The 15,912-nt window shown below is 45.2% G+C and overlaps 2 protein-coding genes across 2 annotated transcripts in view; one reads left to right on the top strand and one right to left on the bottom strand.

The window, feature by feature from the left end:
* Positions 1–4,901: 4,901 nt before the first annotated feature.
* Positions 4,902–9,994, bottom strand: Ebna1bp2 (EBNA1 binding protein 2). Its single transcript, XM_052177181.1, has 9 exons — positions 9,800–9,994; positions 9,632–9,715; positions 9,265–9,437; positions 8,429–8,552; positions 7,435–7,524; positions 7,117–7,192; positions 6,671–6,764; positions 5,191–5,353; positions 4,902–5,063 (listed from the first exon to the last, which is right to left on the bottom strand). The coding sequence occupies exons 1-9, from the start codon at positions 9,863–9,865 to the stop codon at positions 5,013–5,015; spliced, it is 921 nt and encodes a 306-aa protein (XP_052033141.1). The 5' UTR covers positions 9,866–9,994; the 3' UTR covers positions 4,902–5,012.
* Positions 9,995–10,408: 414 nt separating this feature from the next.
* Cfap57 (cilia and flagella associated protein 57) overlaps positions 10,409–15,912 on the top strand; it is a 68,509-nt gene continuing 63,005 nt past the window's right edge. Inside the window, exon 1 of the mRNA XM_052177180.1 lies at positions 10,409–10,565. Within this exon, the coding sequence (XP_052033140.1) occupies positions 10,409–10,565 (157 nt within the window). The remainder of the gene's footprint in view (positions 10,566–15,912) is intronic.

Genomic DNA, 15,912 nt, shown 5'->3' with positions numbered 1-15,912 from the left:
CTGTAATGGGGTCTGATGTCCTCTTCTGGCATGCCTGAAGACAGCTACAGTGTACTCATACATAAAATAAATCTTGTGCTGGAGAGATGGCTCCACAGTTCAGAGCACTAACTGCTCTTCCAGAATCCTGAGTTCAATTCCCAGCAACCACATTGTAGATTACAACCATTTGTAATGTGATCCGATGCCTCTTCTGGTGTGTCTGAAGATAGTGACAGTGTACTCATACATAAATAAATCTTTAAAAAGCAAATCTTTAAAATAATAATGTAGAAAATTCTGATGTTTTTCTTACCCCCATGACAAATGCATCAGAAACTAATACACTCAGTATTTTCAGATTTTTCCTATTGATATTGTAAATCTGGTCTATAAGACAAATAGCTTTACTTTTTTTTAAGTACAGAACTACATGGAAAGCCTAGAGAAAGGTAAAAAATTTCTGAATTTTAAAATATACTATCAGTGTGGCTTTTCCTTTGACTTGACTGAAAAGAAACAGTCAATGATTTCTTCTGGAAACCTTAAAAAAAAAAGAAGAAGAACATTCCCCCCCTCTTGACATTAACACTGTCAGCTTGACAGGATCACTACTTGGTATTGCCTAGGTGGGAGGGGCAGGATATCTAGGTTAGGCTAGCCTCTGTGCTTGCCTGTGAGACTGTCTGGGCTAGCTTCTGGGGACATCTTAGAATGGTATCTTGATTAGTTTGTTGTAGTGAGAAGATGCATGCTAGATGTGGCCTGCCCTGATCCCACAAGAAGCCCAGCTGCACACCAGCATCTATCACTCTGCTTCCTGGCTGTCTTTGCAATGTGAGTTTGCCTCTGGCTCCTGTTGCTGGGAATTCCCTGCTACAATACACTGTATCTTTGACCTGTAAGTCAAAAATAAAAACACTTAAATTGCTGCTTAGTCAGGGATTTTTAATGTTTTTGTTTTGTTTTTAATCACACTCTAATATATGCAGATCTCACCCTTGGAGCTTAATTGTTCTGAGAACACAGGACACAGACTCATGTACACATAAGGTCTGATCAAGGATCAGTTCTATTCTGTACCACAGAAGCCTCTATGTGAACAACAGTGGACTGTTATACACAAGGAGATTCAGCATGGGGTGCAAGGTCCTTATAGCTGCTACGTAGAGCCATGCTTCTGTTGTCCGAATCAAAAAGGAAATACTGTGCACCACTCCCAGGTTGTGAAGGGAGAGGCTCATCTTCCTTTGAATGGTTTGGAAATATCAGATTAAAAAAAAAAAAATCCAAGTATCCACTTTCCTTGTTTTCTGTGTCTTTGTTTTTGTTGGCCCAAAGAAGCCGTTACCCTCCTGGCATCACCAAAGTCACCCCACCCAGAGCAACACCATATGAACATTGTTAACAGCAGCTCGGACAGTAGCACTGGGTGGCCAGGAGTCACTTGATTTGGTTGTCAGTTCACACATATGCATTTCAGGACCAAGGACTTCTATTTAATATCTTTTAATGACAACACCGGAAGATCCTATCAGGCATTCAATCAGTCATCAATTTGGAATGCACTCTAATCACTTGCGTGCCTAAGAAGTAGAGTTGAGGTGCAGAAGTGAATCTTTGATATAAAAATTATGTGTATTCTGACTGCGTGTATGCGTATGCACCATGTGCACACCTGGTACCTGTGAAAGTCAAAAGCAAGCACCAGATCCCTGACATAGGTAAGCTATGTGGGTGCTGGGAGCCTCTGGAAGAGCAGCCAGTGCTATTAACTGCTGAGCTCTCCAGACCGCTGATTAAGGTTAATTCTGAAAGTGATCATTGTGCTCCCACAGGACTGTTCCTTTTCATAGAATCAACATATTTCTGTTTTCATCTTTCCCCAAATCATCCCAAATCATCCAGAGTAAAGTTGTCATTAATAGTGACTATTCAATGTGGAGGTCAGAGGTCAACTTGGAGGTGTATGTTCTACCCTTCCACTGTGTGGCTCCCTGGGATTGAAGTCAAGGCATCAGGCTTGGCAGCAAGCACCTTTAACCAGTGAGCCATCATCTCACTGGCCCTGTGTTTCTTTTCTCTGTCATGGCAAATTACCTTTTCATCACGCATGTCTGGATTCCCACCCAACATCTTCACCATTTGTGCTTTCAACATCAAGTCTCTGAAGGTTTTTTCATTGAAGTCTGTTGATAATGTCACGAAATATTTTATTTCAAGCAATGTGGATACTACTTGTGCACACTAGTCAATTTATTTTCAGGGATGGAATGATAAGACACGATAGAAGTCCTACAAAAGAAACTGAATTAGTAAAATGGATTCTGCTTGTATTCTTTGCTCAAAAAAGGGGTGGGGGGAGACACTTGTAAGCCTTATATAAAAGGGTGTGGCATTCATAACTCACCACGGCCATCTATTTTCCTAATCTCAGTATGCTCCACACAGAACCCAAAGCTTCTGCTTCTGCAGCTCCCACTGGGATACTGAGGCATTAAACTACTACTCCAGAGTGCTGGCAACTGTTAATCTCCGGTCTTCTGTTAGTGCCATCAGAACTTAGCTGAGATGAGATCATCAAAACTATTTGCTTCCAGAAATTCGCTAGCATATAAAGCCAGAACTGTCTCATGTGTGCACCAGTATGCTATAAAATGTGAAAAATCTCCTTAGTAATACATGTGGTTCTTACTTTCAATTTTCTTAAAACCAAAGCATGACTTCAGAAGCAAAGAGGAAAGCAGAGATAAGCTGATTACTACCCCATTAGCAGTAGGACAGAGCACCAGAAGGGGCCACAGGCCACACCTGCAGCCTCTCGTGAGCACCTCAGCATCCCTACCCAACCAGCAAGGCTCAGCAGACATTAAGGAAGGCTGCCCCTATATCTGGACACTATCTGTCCCCCCAGGGGCTCACAAGCCAAAGGTATACAATCCTTTAAGTAGTGGGATGAGGAGGTCCTTTAAGAAATGAGTCCCAGGGGCAGGTATTGGGTCCCACAGCATTGACATTGGTGCAGTTGGTACCTGTGTCATAAATTTAGTTCCTACAGAAGCAAGTTAAACATGGCTGGCCCCACCAGCTCTGCTTCCTGTAAGACCTGTCAATATGCCACCACGGGGCCATGCTGCCCTTGTCAGCTTAGAAGGAACTACCATCCTGGACCTAAACCTACCAAAGCTGAGGTAAATAACCCTTCTTTATGAAGTACTTCAACTCAGATATTCTGATAGAGCAACAAGGTAGTGTTTTAGTTAGGGTTTGCATTGCTGCAAACAGACATCATTACCACCCCTTTATAAGCACATTTCATTGGGGCAGGCTGACAGAGTCAGAGATTCAGTCCTTTATCATCAAGGCGAGAGCATGGCAAAGTCCAGGCAAGCTTGGCCCTGCTGAGAGTTCCACCTCTTCATCTGAAGGCTTCTAGTAGACTTGCTCCCATCTGGTTAGGAGGAGGGTCTCATTGCCCATCCCCAGTGACACAGTGATCCAACAAGGCCACACCTAATGGTGCCACTCCCTGAGCCAAGCATATGCCAACCAACACAGGTATTTTACTACAAAACCCCAGCAGAATAATCCTAACCGAGGGGCTGCCTAAGGATATCAAATTTGGGTTGTACCTTCATTGTGAAGTGGGCAGTGTTTTACATGTAAAAGGAAGACAGGGTAGAGAGAGCTATAAAACCCACATATCTACAGCACAGAGGCGGGGTGCCTAATCCATCTGCTCTCTTAGAAGTAGGAAGCTCTGGACACGAGGAGTGGGAATGAGATACAAACGTCCACCACCTTGACTGATGAGCATCAACACTGTCCACACGTACACTACAGCCATAATTCCTAAAGTGTCGCATTTGAACAGGGATGCCAGCAAGCCTGCATGCCAGCACTTGGGAGGCAGAGGGAGGAGGATCAGCTTGAGGCCAGCCTGGGCTACAGTTTGAGAACATCTCAAAACAAAATAGAATTTGGAGCTAGATGTCCAAGGAAGAAAAGAGTTCAAACAGGATGAAGGGGGCAGACGAACCATTCTCAACACTTCCCATTCTCATCCAGGGAACAGCAGGACACTGACTGTAGGAAAACAGGAGTTCGAGATGATAAAATGGCAGGGAGGGATTCCTAGGCAGATAAAAGCCTGAATCTGTCGTGTACAGTGGCACACACCTTTAATCCCAACACTTAGGACGCAGAGGCAGAGGCGGGCAATGTCTGTCGAGTTTAAGGACACCTGGTCTACAAAGTGAGTTCCAGGACTACAGGCCTACACCAAGAAGCCCTGTTTTACTAATCTAGATGGCCTAAAACAAAGACCAAGTAACAGTTTGTGCCAGACCTGGGCTCTCGCAGGACTGCCACAGCCAGTCCTTCCAGGGGGCTCATGTACAGAGACAGTTTGGAAGATGAGGACAAAGTGAGGTGCAGGCTCAACCTGCAGCTGCCGACAGAAAGGCACTACCGGTAAACGGCAACATTCTTGTGGTTTTGATTTTGGGTTTGGTTTTTTTAAGAAATGGTTTCTCTGTGTAGCCCTGGATGTCCTAAAACTCCCTCTGTAGACCAGACTGGCCTTGAACTCAACAGAGATGCCTGCCTCTGCCTCCCAAGTGTTGGGATTAAAGGCGTGCACTACCACAGCCCAAGAGCAGCAATATTCTTCCTTTTTTTTTTTAAAGCTTTGTTTTTTATTTTATGTATTCACCATTACTCTCTTCAGACACACCAGAAGAGGGCATCAGACCACATTGCAGATGGTTGTGAGCCACAATGTGGTTGCTGGGATTTGAACTCAGGACCTCTGGAAGAGCAGTCAGTGCTCTTAACTGCTGAGCGATCTCTCCAGCCCAGCAATATTCTTTAATGTGCAAACTTCTCCATCTTTTAAAAAGTATCTAGTTTTGACCCAAGAGTATTTTTCTTCCATAAGCTTAATTTATTAAAATAATTTTCTACAAAAAGCAGGACAAACACTCTGAGTGCCCACCCCCTTCTCCTTGGTTCTTTATAAACGACGATGCTATTCAGCGGGCTTTGCTCTTCAGTTTCTGCCTTGTTCGTTTCCCAGGTCTCTTCTGCACAAACAAAACAAAAACCGTATGTTGTCACACACAGCACTTGGCCTTCTGTGCCAGGGTGAGGAGTCGGAGGAGCAGAAAGGGAGCAGAAGGGAGGCTGGGCCCCACCCGGACCCTCACTTACATTCGCCCCTTTCTTCCCAGGCCTCCGGGGGCCCCTGCCGTGAGCCACCTTGGCTCGGAAGCCGGAGACGTCGTCGTAGCTCTCTCGAGTGTTCCACTTGGAGCCTTTCTTCTTTCCACCAAAACCAAACTTCTGATTTTTGTATCTTCGTTTGGCATTAGGCCTGGAAAAGGTGGCCCCACAGATACACACAGTAAACCCCGTGAGTCTTACGGCCGGGTGACAGGTACAGCTTCATCTCTACAGTCCTTGGGGCTCTGCTTCGGTTATATTTTTACTCTACAAACCACCCAGGCAAACTCATCTGTTCATAAAATAACTCCAGAGAAGGAAAACTACCAAAGAAAAGGCAGGAAGGATCTAGAAACACCCCCAGCTCCCTGCTTCCACTGGCATCCACTGTAACGCCATCGGCTAGCTCAGCTCTAAGTGTTTCTATTCCTCTCATGGACAAAACCAGTTAGCATTCAAATGTAACAAGCTTTAAAAACTTCTCAAATTCCATCTAGCCAAGCCATGCTGCCTCCCCTTTTGGACTGGTCCCAGTTCCTTAGAAATGCCAACCTGCGACTGGTGCCTCCTATGATTGGTGCCACAGACCTCTCCCTGCTTGTCTAACATCTTAATCGCCCTCACCCGGTTTTCCAGTGCATGGCACTTGTGACGCATCGCCCTCGCTCCCTGGGGCTTCTGTGGAAGTGGAGACTAAACCTCCCTTCCCTAACTACCTTTAATTTATACACACAACTTTTATTTCCGTCTCAAAATGGGAACATGACCCAGCCATAACTGAGTTGAAGCACTGTTGTCCCCCTAATGCCATCAAGATGAAGGTTCCCTAAGTCCTAGCCTCACATCTCCGTGCCTCTGCTCATGCAAGGTCTTCCTTCTCTCAACACTTCTCTCCCACTTTCCTGCCCAGATAGATGTCCATGTCCTTCACAACAGGCCCGGGAGGGACGGTTCACCAAGACGCCATCGCAGACTGTGCCAGGACTTTAAGTGTGCTTCCACACTAATGTCCTGATCGATCTGGGAATCACCACCGTCAGGTCTGTGCCCACCTATGCAGAGAGCGATACTGCGAAGAGGAGCAGTGAGCCGCCAGCTCCCTTCCAATCTCCATGGCACTGAGGCACCATGCTCACCGTGAAGGAAGCATTGCAAGGGAGGTGCTCAAAGCCTCCCTCCTATGGGTGGCTGAACCTAGATCTGACTTCTCTGGCTGACTCCCCACCATCTCTCTGAGGGTCATGGAGTAAAACAGTCATTTGACACTCACCTCAAATGATCCAGGTACCAATTTCCACCTTCAAACATTTCTGTAGGCAGGGACCCACCCCACAGTATCAAAGTCTCTGAGCCTTGAGCAGCAAGCAGTACCCCACACTAGAGGCCTTCCCGGGGTACCCTCACCACACTGACTGTTGTCTTATGACTGTATCGTTTAAGACAAAAGCAAACCGAAACCCTTACTTACCCTTTACTCGTCGGCTGGCCTTTAGCTCCTGACTTTGCACCGTGTGCCACAGGCTTCTGATCGCCCTCAAGGAAATCCAGCTTATCAGAGAAGCCTGTGTGGGGAAGAACATTCCCAATAGCACCACTGTATGTCTAGGAACATTCAAGACATGGCTGCTGTCCCCCAATTGCATCTTAAGAAGCACATCTTGTTCCCCACACCATTTTCCAAACATAAGCCCAGTAGATTAAAACCCAAAGAACTGCGAAGCACTAGAGACTTCCCTAGGTTCTAAGGTACTGAAACCCAGGCTCCCCACACTCTGAGCAGACGGACACACTGAAACCCAGGCTCCCCACACTCTTAGCAGACGGACACACTGATACCCAGGCTCCCCACACTCTGAGCAGACGGACACACTGAAACCCAGGCTCCCCACACTCTGAGCAGACGGACACACTGACCTTTCTGGTATTTCTTGATGGCATTCATCATATGTGCTTTCTCCCGCTGCCTCTTCTGAAGGACCTCAGTTTGCACCTGTGAGACAGACACAAAGTTAGTCCTGCATCCCAAACCCTGACTCCAGAGACTACCAGCCACTGGTACCACTATGTTGGATACACCCAGGTGTCCCATGGTGCCAAGTGAACCTGTGCTCAGGGATACCAGCAGACACACTTTACCAGGATCAAACACGCACAGGGCCAGAACCAATACCCCAAAACGGTCTCCCTGGCATGCCCGGCCGTACCCTGTCCCACGCAGGTCCTCCTTCTCACCTTCTTTCCGTATTTCCTAAGCGCTCGAAGTTGCTTGGCCTTTTCAGATTTCTCCATGGCAGCCTGTTTAGTCTGCAGCTTCTGTCGAATCTAAAACACAGGGTGCTGTCAGGCACTTTTTGGAGCACACTAGAACAGGGCTCCAGTGTTTTACTAGCTCTGAAAGCTGCGAACTCACGTACTTTCCTAGATTTCCTCATTAAGACAATGCAGTCCCAAAGCTGAGCCTGACACCAAGTGTCAGTGGGCAGCCAGAGCTTAAAAGTGTCCCTGCTTCTCCAAGCATGCTTGTTCCATCACAAAGCTGCCTGCTTATCATACAGGACCTGTTTCACCACAGATGAAGGCCAAACTTCAGCATTCTAATGGCCCACATCTGTAATAAAGTTCGTGTACACTCACTCGTACCTCACCTCCTCCATCACACACACAGTACTAAAAGAATTAAGCAGTTATCAGTGTGACTGTCACTTGTAGATGGGCCTGTGATTGTCTCAGGGTTAGCCCCTTGGGGTACCACCTGTAATTCTCTAAGATAAAGACTGAGACCAAAGGAACAATTTAAATACATCCTGGATGTGATGTCAAGTTTTTTTTTTTCTCCCAAAGTTAAATGAAGATCAAATCCCCCAACTCTAAATCACACTGTTATGTGAGTTATAAAAAGCTAAAGGTCCAGAGAAGAAAAACCTGTCTAGCAGCAATAGTATTCTCCTTGGCACTGTTGGGCCCAGAACTATAAGACTACGGTGTCTGTACATTCCACTGGCCCTGAGAGGGCAGAAATACACAAGCCTTCTTACTGTAGGGGCCACGCTTCTACCAGATCACCTCTCCCTAATTTATCTAGGTGACTGGCATGCCTCTGAGGCGGAGACTGTAGAAATACTGGTTACAAACAGTACAATCTTTTTTTTATTTAAGACTACAGGAATGAGTCAGCTGAACAAGTGGAGTTCAGGGGAAACCTTGGCTTTCCAGAGGAAAAACTTACCTTTTGCATCTGCTGATCTGACTTAGCCATTTCTGCAAAATAATCGGTAGGCCTCTTTGTAGGGACTTGGAGCTGATGGAGCCTGGGTAATACTGCAAGCACTGCGGCCTGGGCCTGGCGGTAGCTGCAATCACAGGGCAGAGTGAAATGAGCGGAGGGGAAGGGCATTCATTAGCCTCTCAGAAGTTAACCAACCTCAGAGCTGTCACATCACACCAGCACTAGCAAGACAAGACAAAACAAACACGCTAACTAAAACTCCACTGATTTCACATATACCTGCAATTTCACTTTATGTTTATTTATAAGGGGAAAATACTTCCAAGAGTAAGTCAGTTTAAAACAATGAGCTCGCCGGGCGGTGGTGGCGCACGCCTGTAATCCCAGCACTCTAGGAGGCAGAGGCAGGAGGATTTCTGAGTTCAAGGCCAGCCTGGTCTACAGAGTGAGTTCCAGAACAGCCAGGGCTATACAGAGAAACCCTGTCTCGAAAAAACCAAATCCAAAAAACAAATAAAACAAAACAATGAGCTCATTAAATACTGCAACAACTATGAACTGTTTCCCAATCGTTACAGGAAGACCATTCAAACATTCCCTAGGCAAAGTCTGTTCTAACGACCGGAGGCACCCACACAAACTTCAAATGAATTATTTTGAAACATCCCTCCAGTAGGGTGCTGGTTAAATGGTGACCAAGAACCTATTCTTTCGACCAGAGGACCCCCCTAGCTGCTACCCTCAGGCTCGTGGTAACTGCCTAGGGCCTCTGAGGTTGCAGGCACACTATGATCCCCCTTCTTGTAACTCTACCGCAGGTCTCATAACAAACATACAAACTCATTTCCCTCTTGAAGTCGTCTTCTGGATTAACACCTTTCTTCTGGTCCTTGTTCTGGGGTGTTGACTGAGTTTCATTGACTTCTGGCACTGGACCCAGGGTCACATCGAGCCTTTCAACCCACTCCAGATCCCGTTTAAATTCAGCCAAGCACTGCTTCAGGCCATTCTAGGTAAGTCAGACACGGAGCTCATGAGAACCGCGAGTTTGTCTCTCTCAAACCCAAAGTCCTATGTTCAAATATCCGCACAGGATGACGACCGCAGCGCAGGGTACATCTTTCCCACAAGAATCGGTCTCCCAAGAGGCACAGAGCCTGTGCACAACCCGTTCCAAGGAACCCGACCCTCGCGTGAGCTCACCACATCATTCACTGCCTTCTTCGGCTTCTCTAGCACGACATTGAGGCCTGGTTTCAGGAGTCCGCGGGAAAACGCATCCTGCAACTACATACCGGGGCGCCTCAGTACCGAAGAGCTAAATAAAGTCCCCGTTCCACTCCCTGCCCCGCCAGCTCCGCTGCCGCCTACCTCTTGATCTGTGGCCAGGCACTCATCCGACTCCAAGTCTGAGTCTGAGAGCGGAGGGGTGTCCATCTCAGCAGCCTCCCGCCCGGCGAGGTCCGGCTGCCACTACACGTGCCCGCAAACAGCACCACTGCCAGCAAATTCTCCACTAGAATCTGGCTTTTCAACATGGACTTCCGCTTCCGGGTGTATAGCTGCACTTCCGGTTTTCTCGTTGCTATAGGAACTGCTCTGGCGTTTGGACCTGCCCGGATTGCTTCGTATCTTTAGGAAGAGCACCTACGGATCCCTGCGTAATCTAGTAACCCAGAGCTGTGAAGCAAAAGGTGAATAGTCTCTCTGGGGTTCTCCTAAGGGCCTGAGGGCGTTGGGAGTGCAGGAGAGGAAGGCAAAGCTCGGAAAGAGCCACGGGGGAGGGGTGAAGAGGAAGAGGGGTCTAGGGGCGGGGCGACGGGGGGGGGTGAGGCGAGGTCAGGGAGGGGCGGGCCCAAAGCCGAGTCCAGGGCGGGGCGGGGCCAGGGGCGGGGCGGGGCGGGGCTGGGAGATTCTCTGTGTGTCTTCACTCCCGCCTGCTTGCCTCTTCATCTTTTGCAATACTCTTTGACAGGTACCATGTCCACCGTGGTAGCTCAGTCGCTTCATGTTTTTGGTCTTCGGTCTCACGTGACCAACAATATCTTCTTCTTCGATGAGCAGATCATTATATTTCCTTCAGGAAATTACTGTGTGAAGTACAATCTAGATCAGAAATGGCAAAAATTCATTGCAGGTAAAAAAAAAAAAAAAAAAAGAAAGAAAACCCCACCCTTCCCATCCTGACACATACATTAAAGGCATGTACTGGCCGGGCGGTGGTGGCGCACGCCTGTAATCCCAGCACTCTGGGAGGCAGAGGCAGGCGGATTTCTGAGTTCGAGGCCAGCCTGGTCTACAGAGTGAGTTCCAGGACAGCCAGGGCTACACAGAGAAACCCTGTCTCAAAAAACCAAAAATCCAAAAAAAAAAAAAAAAAGGCATGTACTACACAGAACCTCACATTCTCAACGACTGGGAAGATTTTTTTTGATAACTGGGTTATCCATATAGTTTTATAAATGTAGACAAAAATAAATGTCAGTTTACACTGTTTAATCATGAGTAACTTGACACAAGTAGCCAAAATGACACGTAAAATAACACTTGTTTTAAAAGTACTTTTTCACAGTGACTTTAGAGAAGAGTTAAACAGTGTTTTTCTTGTATTCTGCAGTTGGGTTTGTCCTCATCATAACCCTCTTTTGAGTATAACAATTTTGAGAGTACATGATCTTCATTGAACCCTTGAATGGTGGAGACACTGGACATTTTATCTTAAGTGACAAATAACCTTTCTCAGAACCTGCCTCCTGGTTTTTGCTTACATTAGTCCAAACAATGATACTCATGACATTTCCCCCACTGTTTTTTTGGTTTTTTTTTTTTGCATTGACTGTTTTTATTGCTTCATATGCATATATAAAAGATTACACTACATATATGTCATCGTTAATAAGTTACTATTACATGAAGACCTGTACACCCAGACACCCAGGATCAGCCAGTTCCAGGGCTTCTTCATGCTTTCCTCTCAGCACACCACACAGACACACACAGACACACACACATACACACACACACACACACACACAAGCCCATCTTGGGTCTTACACTGCTTAACCACACATCTGTGTAACCTTATACAAAGTACACTTTTGCCTTCACAATTTTTCTACTTGTTACAAATGGAATAGTAGTCTGTTCTGTTGCACACATATAACTGAGTCCATTTCATTGCAATATGGCATTCCAACATGGGAATACAGGCACCCATAATACATAGCCATTCTAGATTTGAGGGGCATGTGGGAAATAACAGTTATTTGCTATTAGAAACATGACACCATAACCACTCCTCCATTCACATGTCTGCAAAGATTTTCCAGGACACACAGCCAAAACTAAGATTACTGAGAAATGTGACTATATTGGTTAATAAATTCCCACCAACAATGCATAAGGGTCTCTGTTTACCCCACCCTCATTAATCCTTGGTATTGTCCAACTCCTTATTGTGTGTGTGTGTGTGTGTGTGTGTGTGTGTGTGTAATTCTAGTAATCCAAAAAAGGAATCTTGTTGTTTTAGATACATGTCTTCATTACTAATTAAGATGGGTATCTTTTCACATATTTATGGAATATCCCTAGTCTTTTTTAAGATTTATTTATTTTAAAGAGTTATTATGTATACAGTGTTCTGCCTGAATGTACGCCTGTAGGCCAGAAGAGGGCACCATTTCTCATTATAGATGGTTGTGAGCCACCATGTGGTTGCTGAGAATTGAACTCAGAACCTCTGGAAGAAGAACCAGTGTGCTTAACCTCTGAGCCATCTCTCCAGCCCCTGGAATGTCCCTAGTTTTATGTTAATAGTTTTACCAACTTTTCAGTTATTTTTGTAAGGTTTTGTTCTAAGGGGTAACTCTCTTATTTAGTTATAGATATATTTTACATATTCTGTATGCTAATCATTTATTAAGTATATATGTTAGAAATAATTAGCTAAGCAGTGGTGCCTTTAATCCCAGCACTGGAGAGGCAGGGGCAGATAGATCTCTGAGTTCAAGGCCAACCTGTTCTGCAGAGTGAGTTCCAAGACAGCCAGGGCTACACAGAGAAACCCTGTCACAAAAAAACAAAAACAAAACAAAAGTAAGAAAGAAATATTTCCTTTCTGAAGCCAGTGCTTTTTTTCTTCCTTGTGGTATATATGAATGAACAATAATTCTTAGTTTTAATGAAGTAAAAGTCATCAAACACCACGTAAATATTCTGCAAGAATAAACTGTATTAACTAGGGACATCCCTAAGTAGGTAAAGCACTTTCCAGGCATGTGTGAGGACCTAAATTTGAACCCACATGAAGCCAGGAGTGATAACACACGTCTGTAATTTCATTGCTTCTATGGAAAGATGGAGACTCCACAGAAGCCTGTGAGCCATCTAACCTGGCATGCACAGCAGTGAACTGCAAAGAGACCCTGCCTCAAACAAGGTAGAAGACCCACACTCCAAGATGTCTGTCCTCTCACGCCCACTGGAACACCATGTCAAACACACATGTACACACACTTACAGAGTGGGGAGAGAGAAAGAGAGAGAGAAAGGGGGAGGGAAGCAGTTGACTTTAATTGATTAGCTTTTATGTCCAGCATATTTGCTGAACTATTGCTAATTCTAATAACTCTGTTTCTTTGTCTTGTGTCACTATACTAAGAAGCATCTCAAGAGTTGAATAGAAGCAACGAAAATGCTCACAGTCGTCCTGTTTCTAATCATAAAGAGAATTCTATTAACATTCCTTTATAAAGAACAGTGTTCGATATGAACAAATGCCAATGTCCTATCAAGTTAAATAAATTATTTTTCCCAGTTTTTTATTCATTTTCCCTCAGTAATCAGATAATTCATTTCCTAGCATATATTTTATATATTTAATATGGATCTTTATATATGACTTACTAACACTAAACCAACTACCATTTTATGAAGACAATATTTGCACATATTTTCTCTCATATTTATTAGACTCTGCTACTGCTGTTTGTTACAATTATTATAGTTCAGTTGGGATATGTTTTCCTTTTACATTTAGTGGTGAGACATAGCACTCAATTCTCCAAATCTGTTTGAGAATGTCTTATTTCATCTTCATTTTAAAAAGATAGTTTGACTGGGTATAAAATGTTCTAGATACAGGTTTTATTCCACTATCTTTTTGCCCTCTGTTTTGTTATAGTAATTACAGAATTAGCAACTGGGATTATATTTCTGGGGGTACACAATCTTTCCCCTGGATATTTGTAATGTCTTCTGTGTACCTGCACATATATGTGTGCTGTCCCCTTCCTCTGTGTGTGTGTGTGTGTGTGTGTGTGTGTGTGTGTGTGTAACTCTTATCTGGATTTTCCACCTCCTAGTCTCTCTCTATTACATTCTAGCTTCCAGCTATTTTTTTCACTGACTGTATTTTCAGCTATAGCTAGCCTACTGCTTAGTGTATCCAGAAATTAACTGATTGATTGGTTGATTGATTGATTGATTGATGATTTTTTTTCTTCTGTGTATGGGTGTTTTGCCTGCATTTATGTCTGTGTACTACTTGTGCAGTGCCTGTGGAGGCCAGAAGAGGGTGTAAGATTCTATGAACTGGAGTTACAAATGGTTGAGCTGCCATGTGGGTGCTAGAAATTGAATCCAAGTCCTCTAGAAAAGCAACAAATGCTCTTAAACACCGAACCATCTCCCCAGCCCTGTATCCAGAGGTTTGAATTTCCGTGATTCTGTTCATATGTTCATGCATGCAGTCCTGACCATATTCCTTGTCCTTGGAGCTTGGTCTTGTATCACCAAGAACCTCACCTACATGTGAGAACAGTCCCAGGCACGAGTTCAGGACCACACCCAGATCCAGGAAGCAGCCACCCTTTGAGCATCCCTCAAGCCCAGGCAAAGAGCAGAGACAGGACAAAACTGGAGCTGGTGCAGCCAGTAAGCTCAGGACCAGCTGGATATAATCTAGGAAAAGCAAGTCAGAACTCTGTGTGTCCTGAATTTTATTTCCTGGTAAGAACTACAGCCAGGAAAGGACCATACGGGCTGGAGCAGGCTCCATGATGGGCAGAGCTCAGACCATTACTGGTGAAATGAAAAGGTAAATAATAGGTCTGCCAGGCAGTGGTGGCTGCCTCCTCCAGCACTCAGGAGGCAGAGGCAGGCAGGATCTCTGTGAGTTTAAGCCCAACCTGAACTAAAGAGTGAGTTTCAGGACAGCCAGGGCTACACAGAGAAACCCTGTCTTGAAAAACAGAAAGAAAGAAAGAAAGAAAGAAAGAAAGAAAGAAAGAAAGAAAGAAAGAAAGAAAGAAAGAAAGAAAGAAAGAAAGAAAGAAAGAAAGAAAAGTATAAATGTCCTGAACTGGCTTGGCTTTCCATTTCATAAGCTCTTATGTCCTTATCTATGAAACAGAGCTGATGCCCAGCTTGCTGTGGTCACCAAGTAATAATGAGGCTCAGACATTTGTTCATTTAACAAAAATGTTTTAGGCAGTTTTGTTTTTATTTTTGTTTGTTTGTTTGTTTGTTTGTTTGTTTGTTTCAAGACAAGGTTTCACTGTGTAGCCCTGGCTGTCCTGGAACTCACTCTGTAGTCCAGGCTGGTCTTGAACTCAGAAATCCACCTGCCTCTGCCTCCCAAGTGCTGGGATTAAAGGTGTGCACCACCACTGCCCAGCGTTTTAGGCACTTCTTAACACACACACACACACACACCTGTTTTTATGGTGCCTCTGTTACACTCAGGGAGAGCAGCAAGTGTAATTGGGGTGCTACTAAGAAGGAAATGGGACCTGAAACATGAAGAACTTTGAAGGACTGTGAGCTGTGAGATCAAGGGCAGGGTGCTGGAGTTAGTTCACTGACTTTTGTTGATGAGTCCTGGTAGTCAAGGAGCCAGCCATGCTCACATAGGAGGGGGATGGGTAAAAAGGGTGACATCCCAGGAGGACGATGAGTGTGATTGAGGAATCTCAAAGAAGCCAGGCACAGTTGGGGTGGGGGATGGGGAAGCAGGGAGCAAGAGCAGGTCGAGGCAATGCAGACACAGCAGTCCACAGGCCTGTGGCAAAATGCCGTGGGATGCTGCGCCTCAGAGCAGCAGAACAGCTGACCTTCCTGAGTTCACCCTGGCTACTCCACAGGGTGCAGAGGGGATGGACTTAAGGAAGAACAAGGGTAACAAGGAGCCCTGTTAATAAGGGACTGATGTCATTAAAATGAAGCTTGTAAGGCAGCATGGGGACAGTCCTTGGGAAAGGTGAGATCAGTCTGGGTCTGTTTTGGAGGTAGACGTGACCAGTTTTCTCATAAACAGACCCAAGAGCACAGTTGTTGTACTTGAGCATCCTAAACGACGTAGCTGCTGTTGACCGAGGCAGAAAAGGCTAAGGGAGGAGATATGTCTGCTAGAGATGTGGAAGCATCTAGATGGAATGTAAATGGGGCAGTTTGGGTTCCTAGGCTCAGAGAAAGGAATCCAGTCA

This window comes from Apodemus sylvaticus, chromosome 3 (genome assembly GCF_947179515.1).
Source record: "Apodemus sylvaticus chromosome 3, mApoSyl1.1, whole genome shotgun sequence".
Lineage (NCBI taxonomy): Eukaryota > Metazoa > Chordata > Mammalia > Rodentia > Muridae > Apodemus > Apodemus sylvaticus.
The sequence above is the reverse complement of the archived record's forward strand: the minus strand, read 5'-3'. Positions and strand labels throughout refer to the sequence as shown.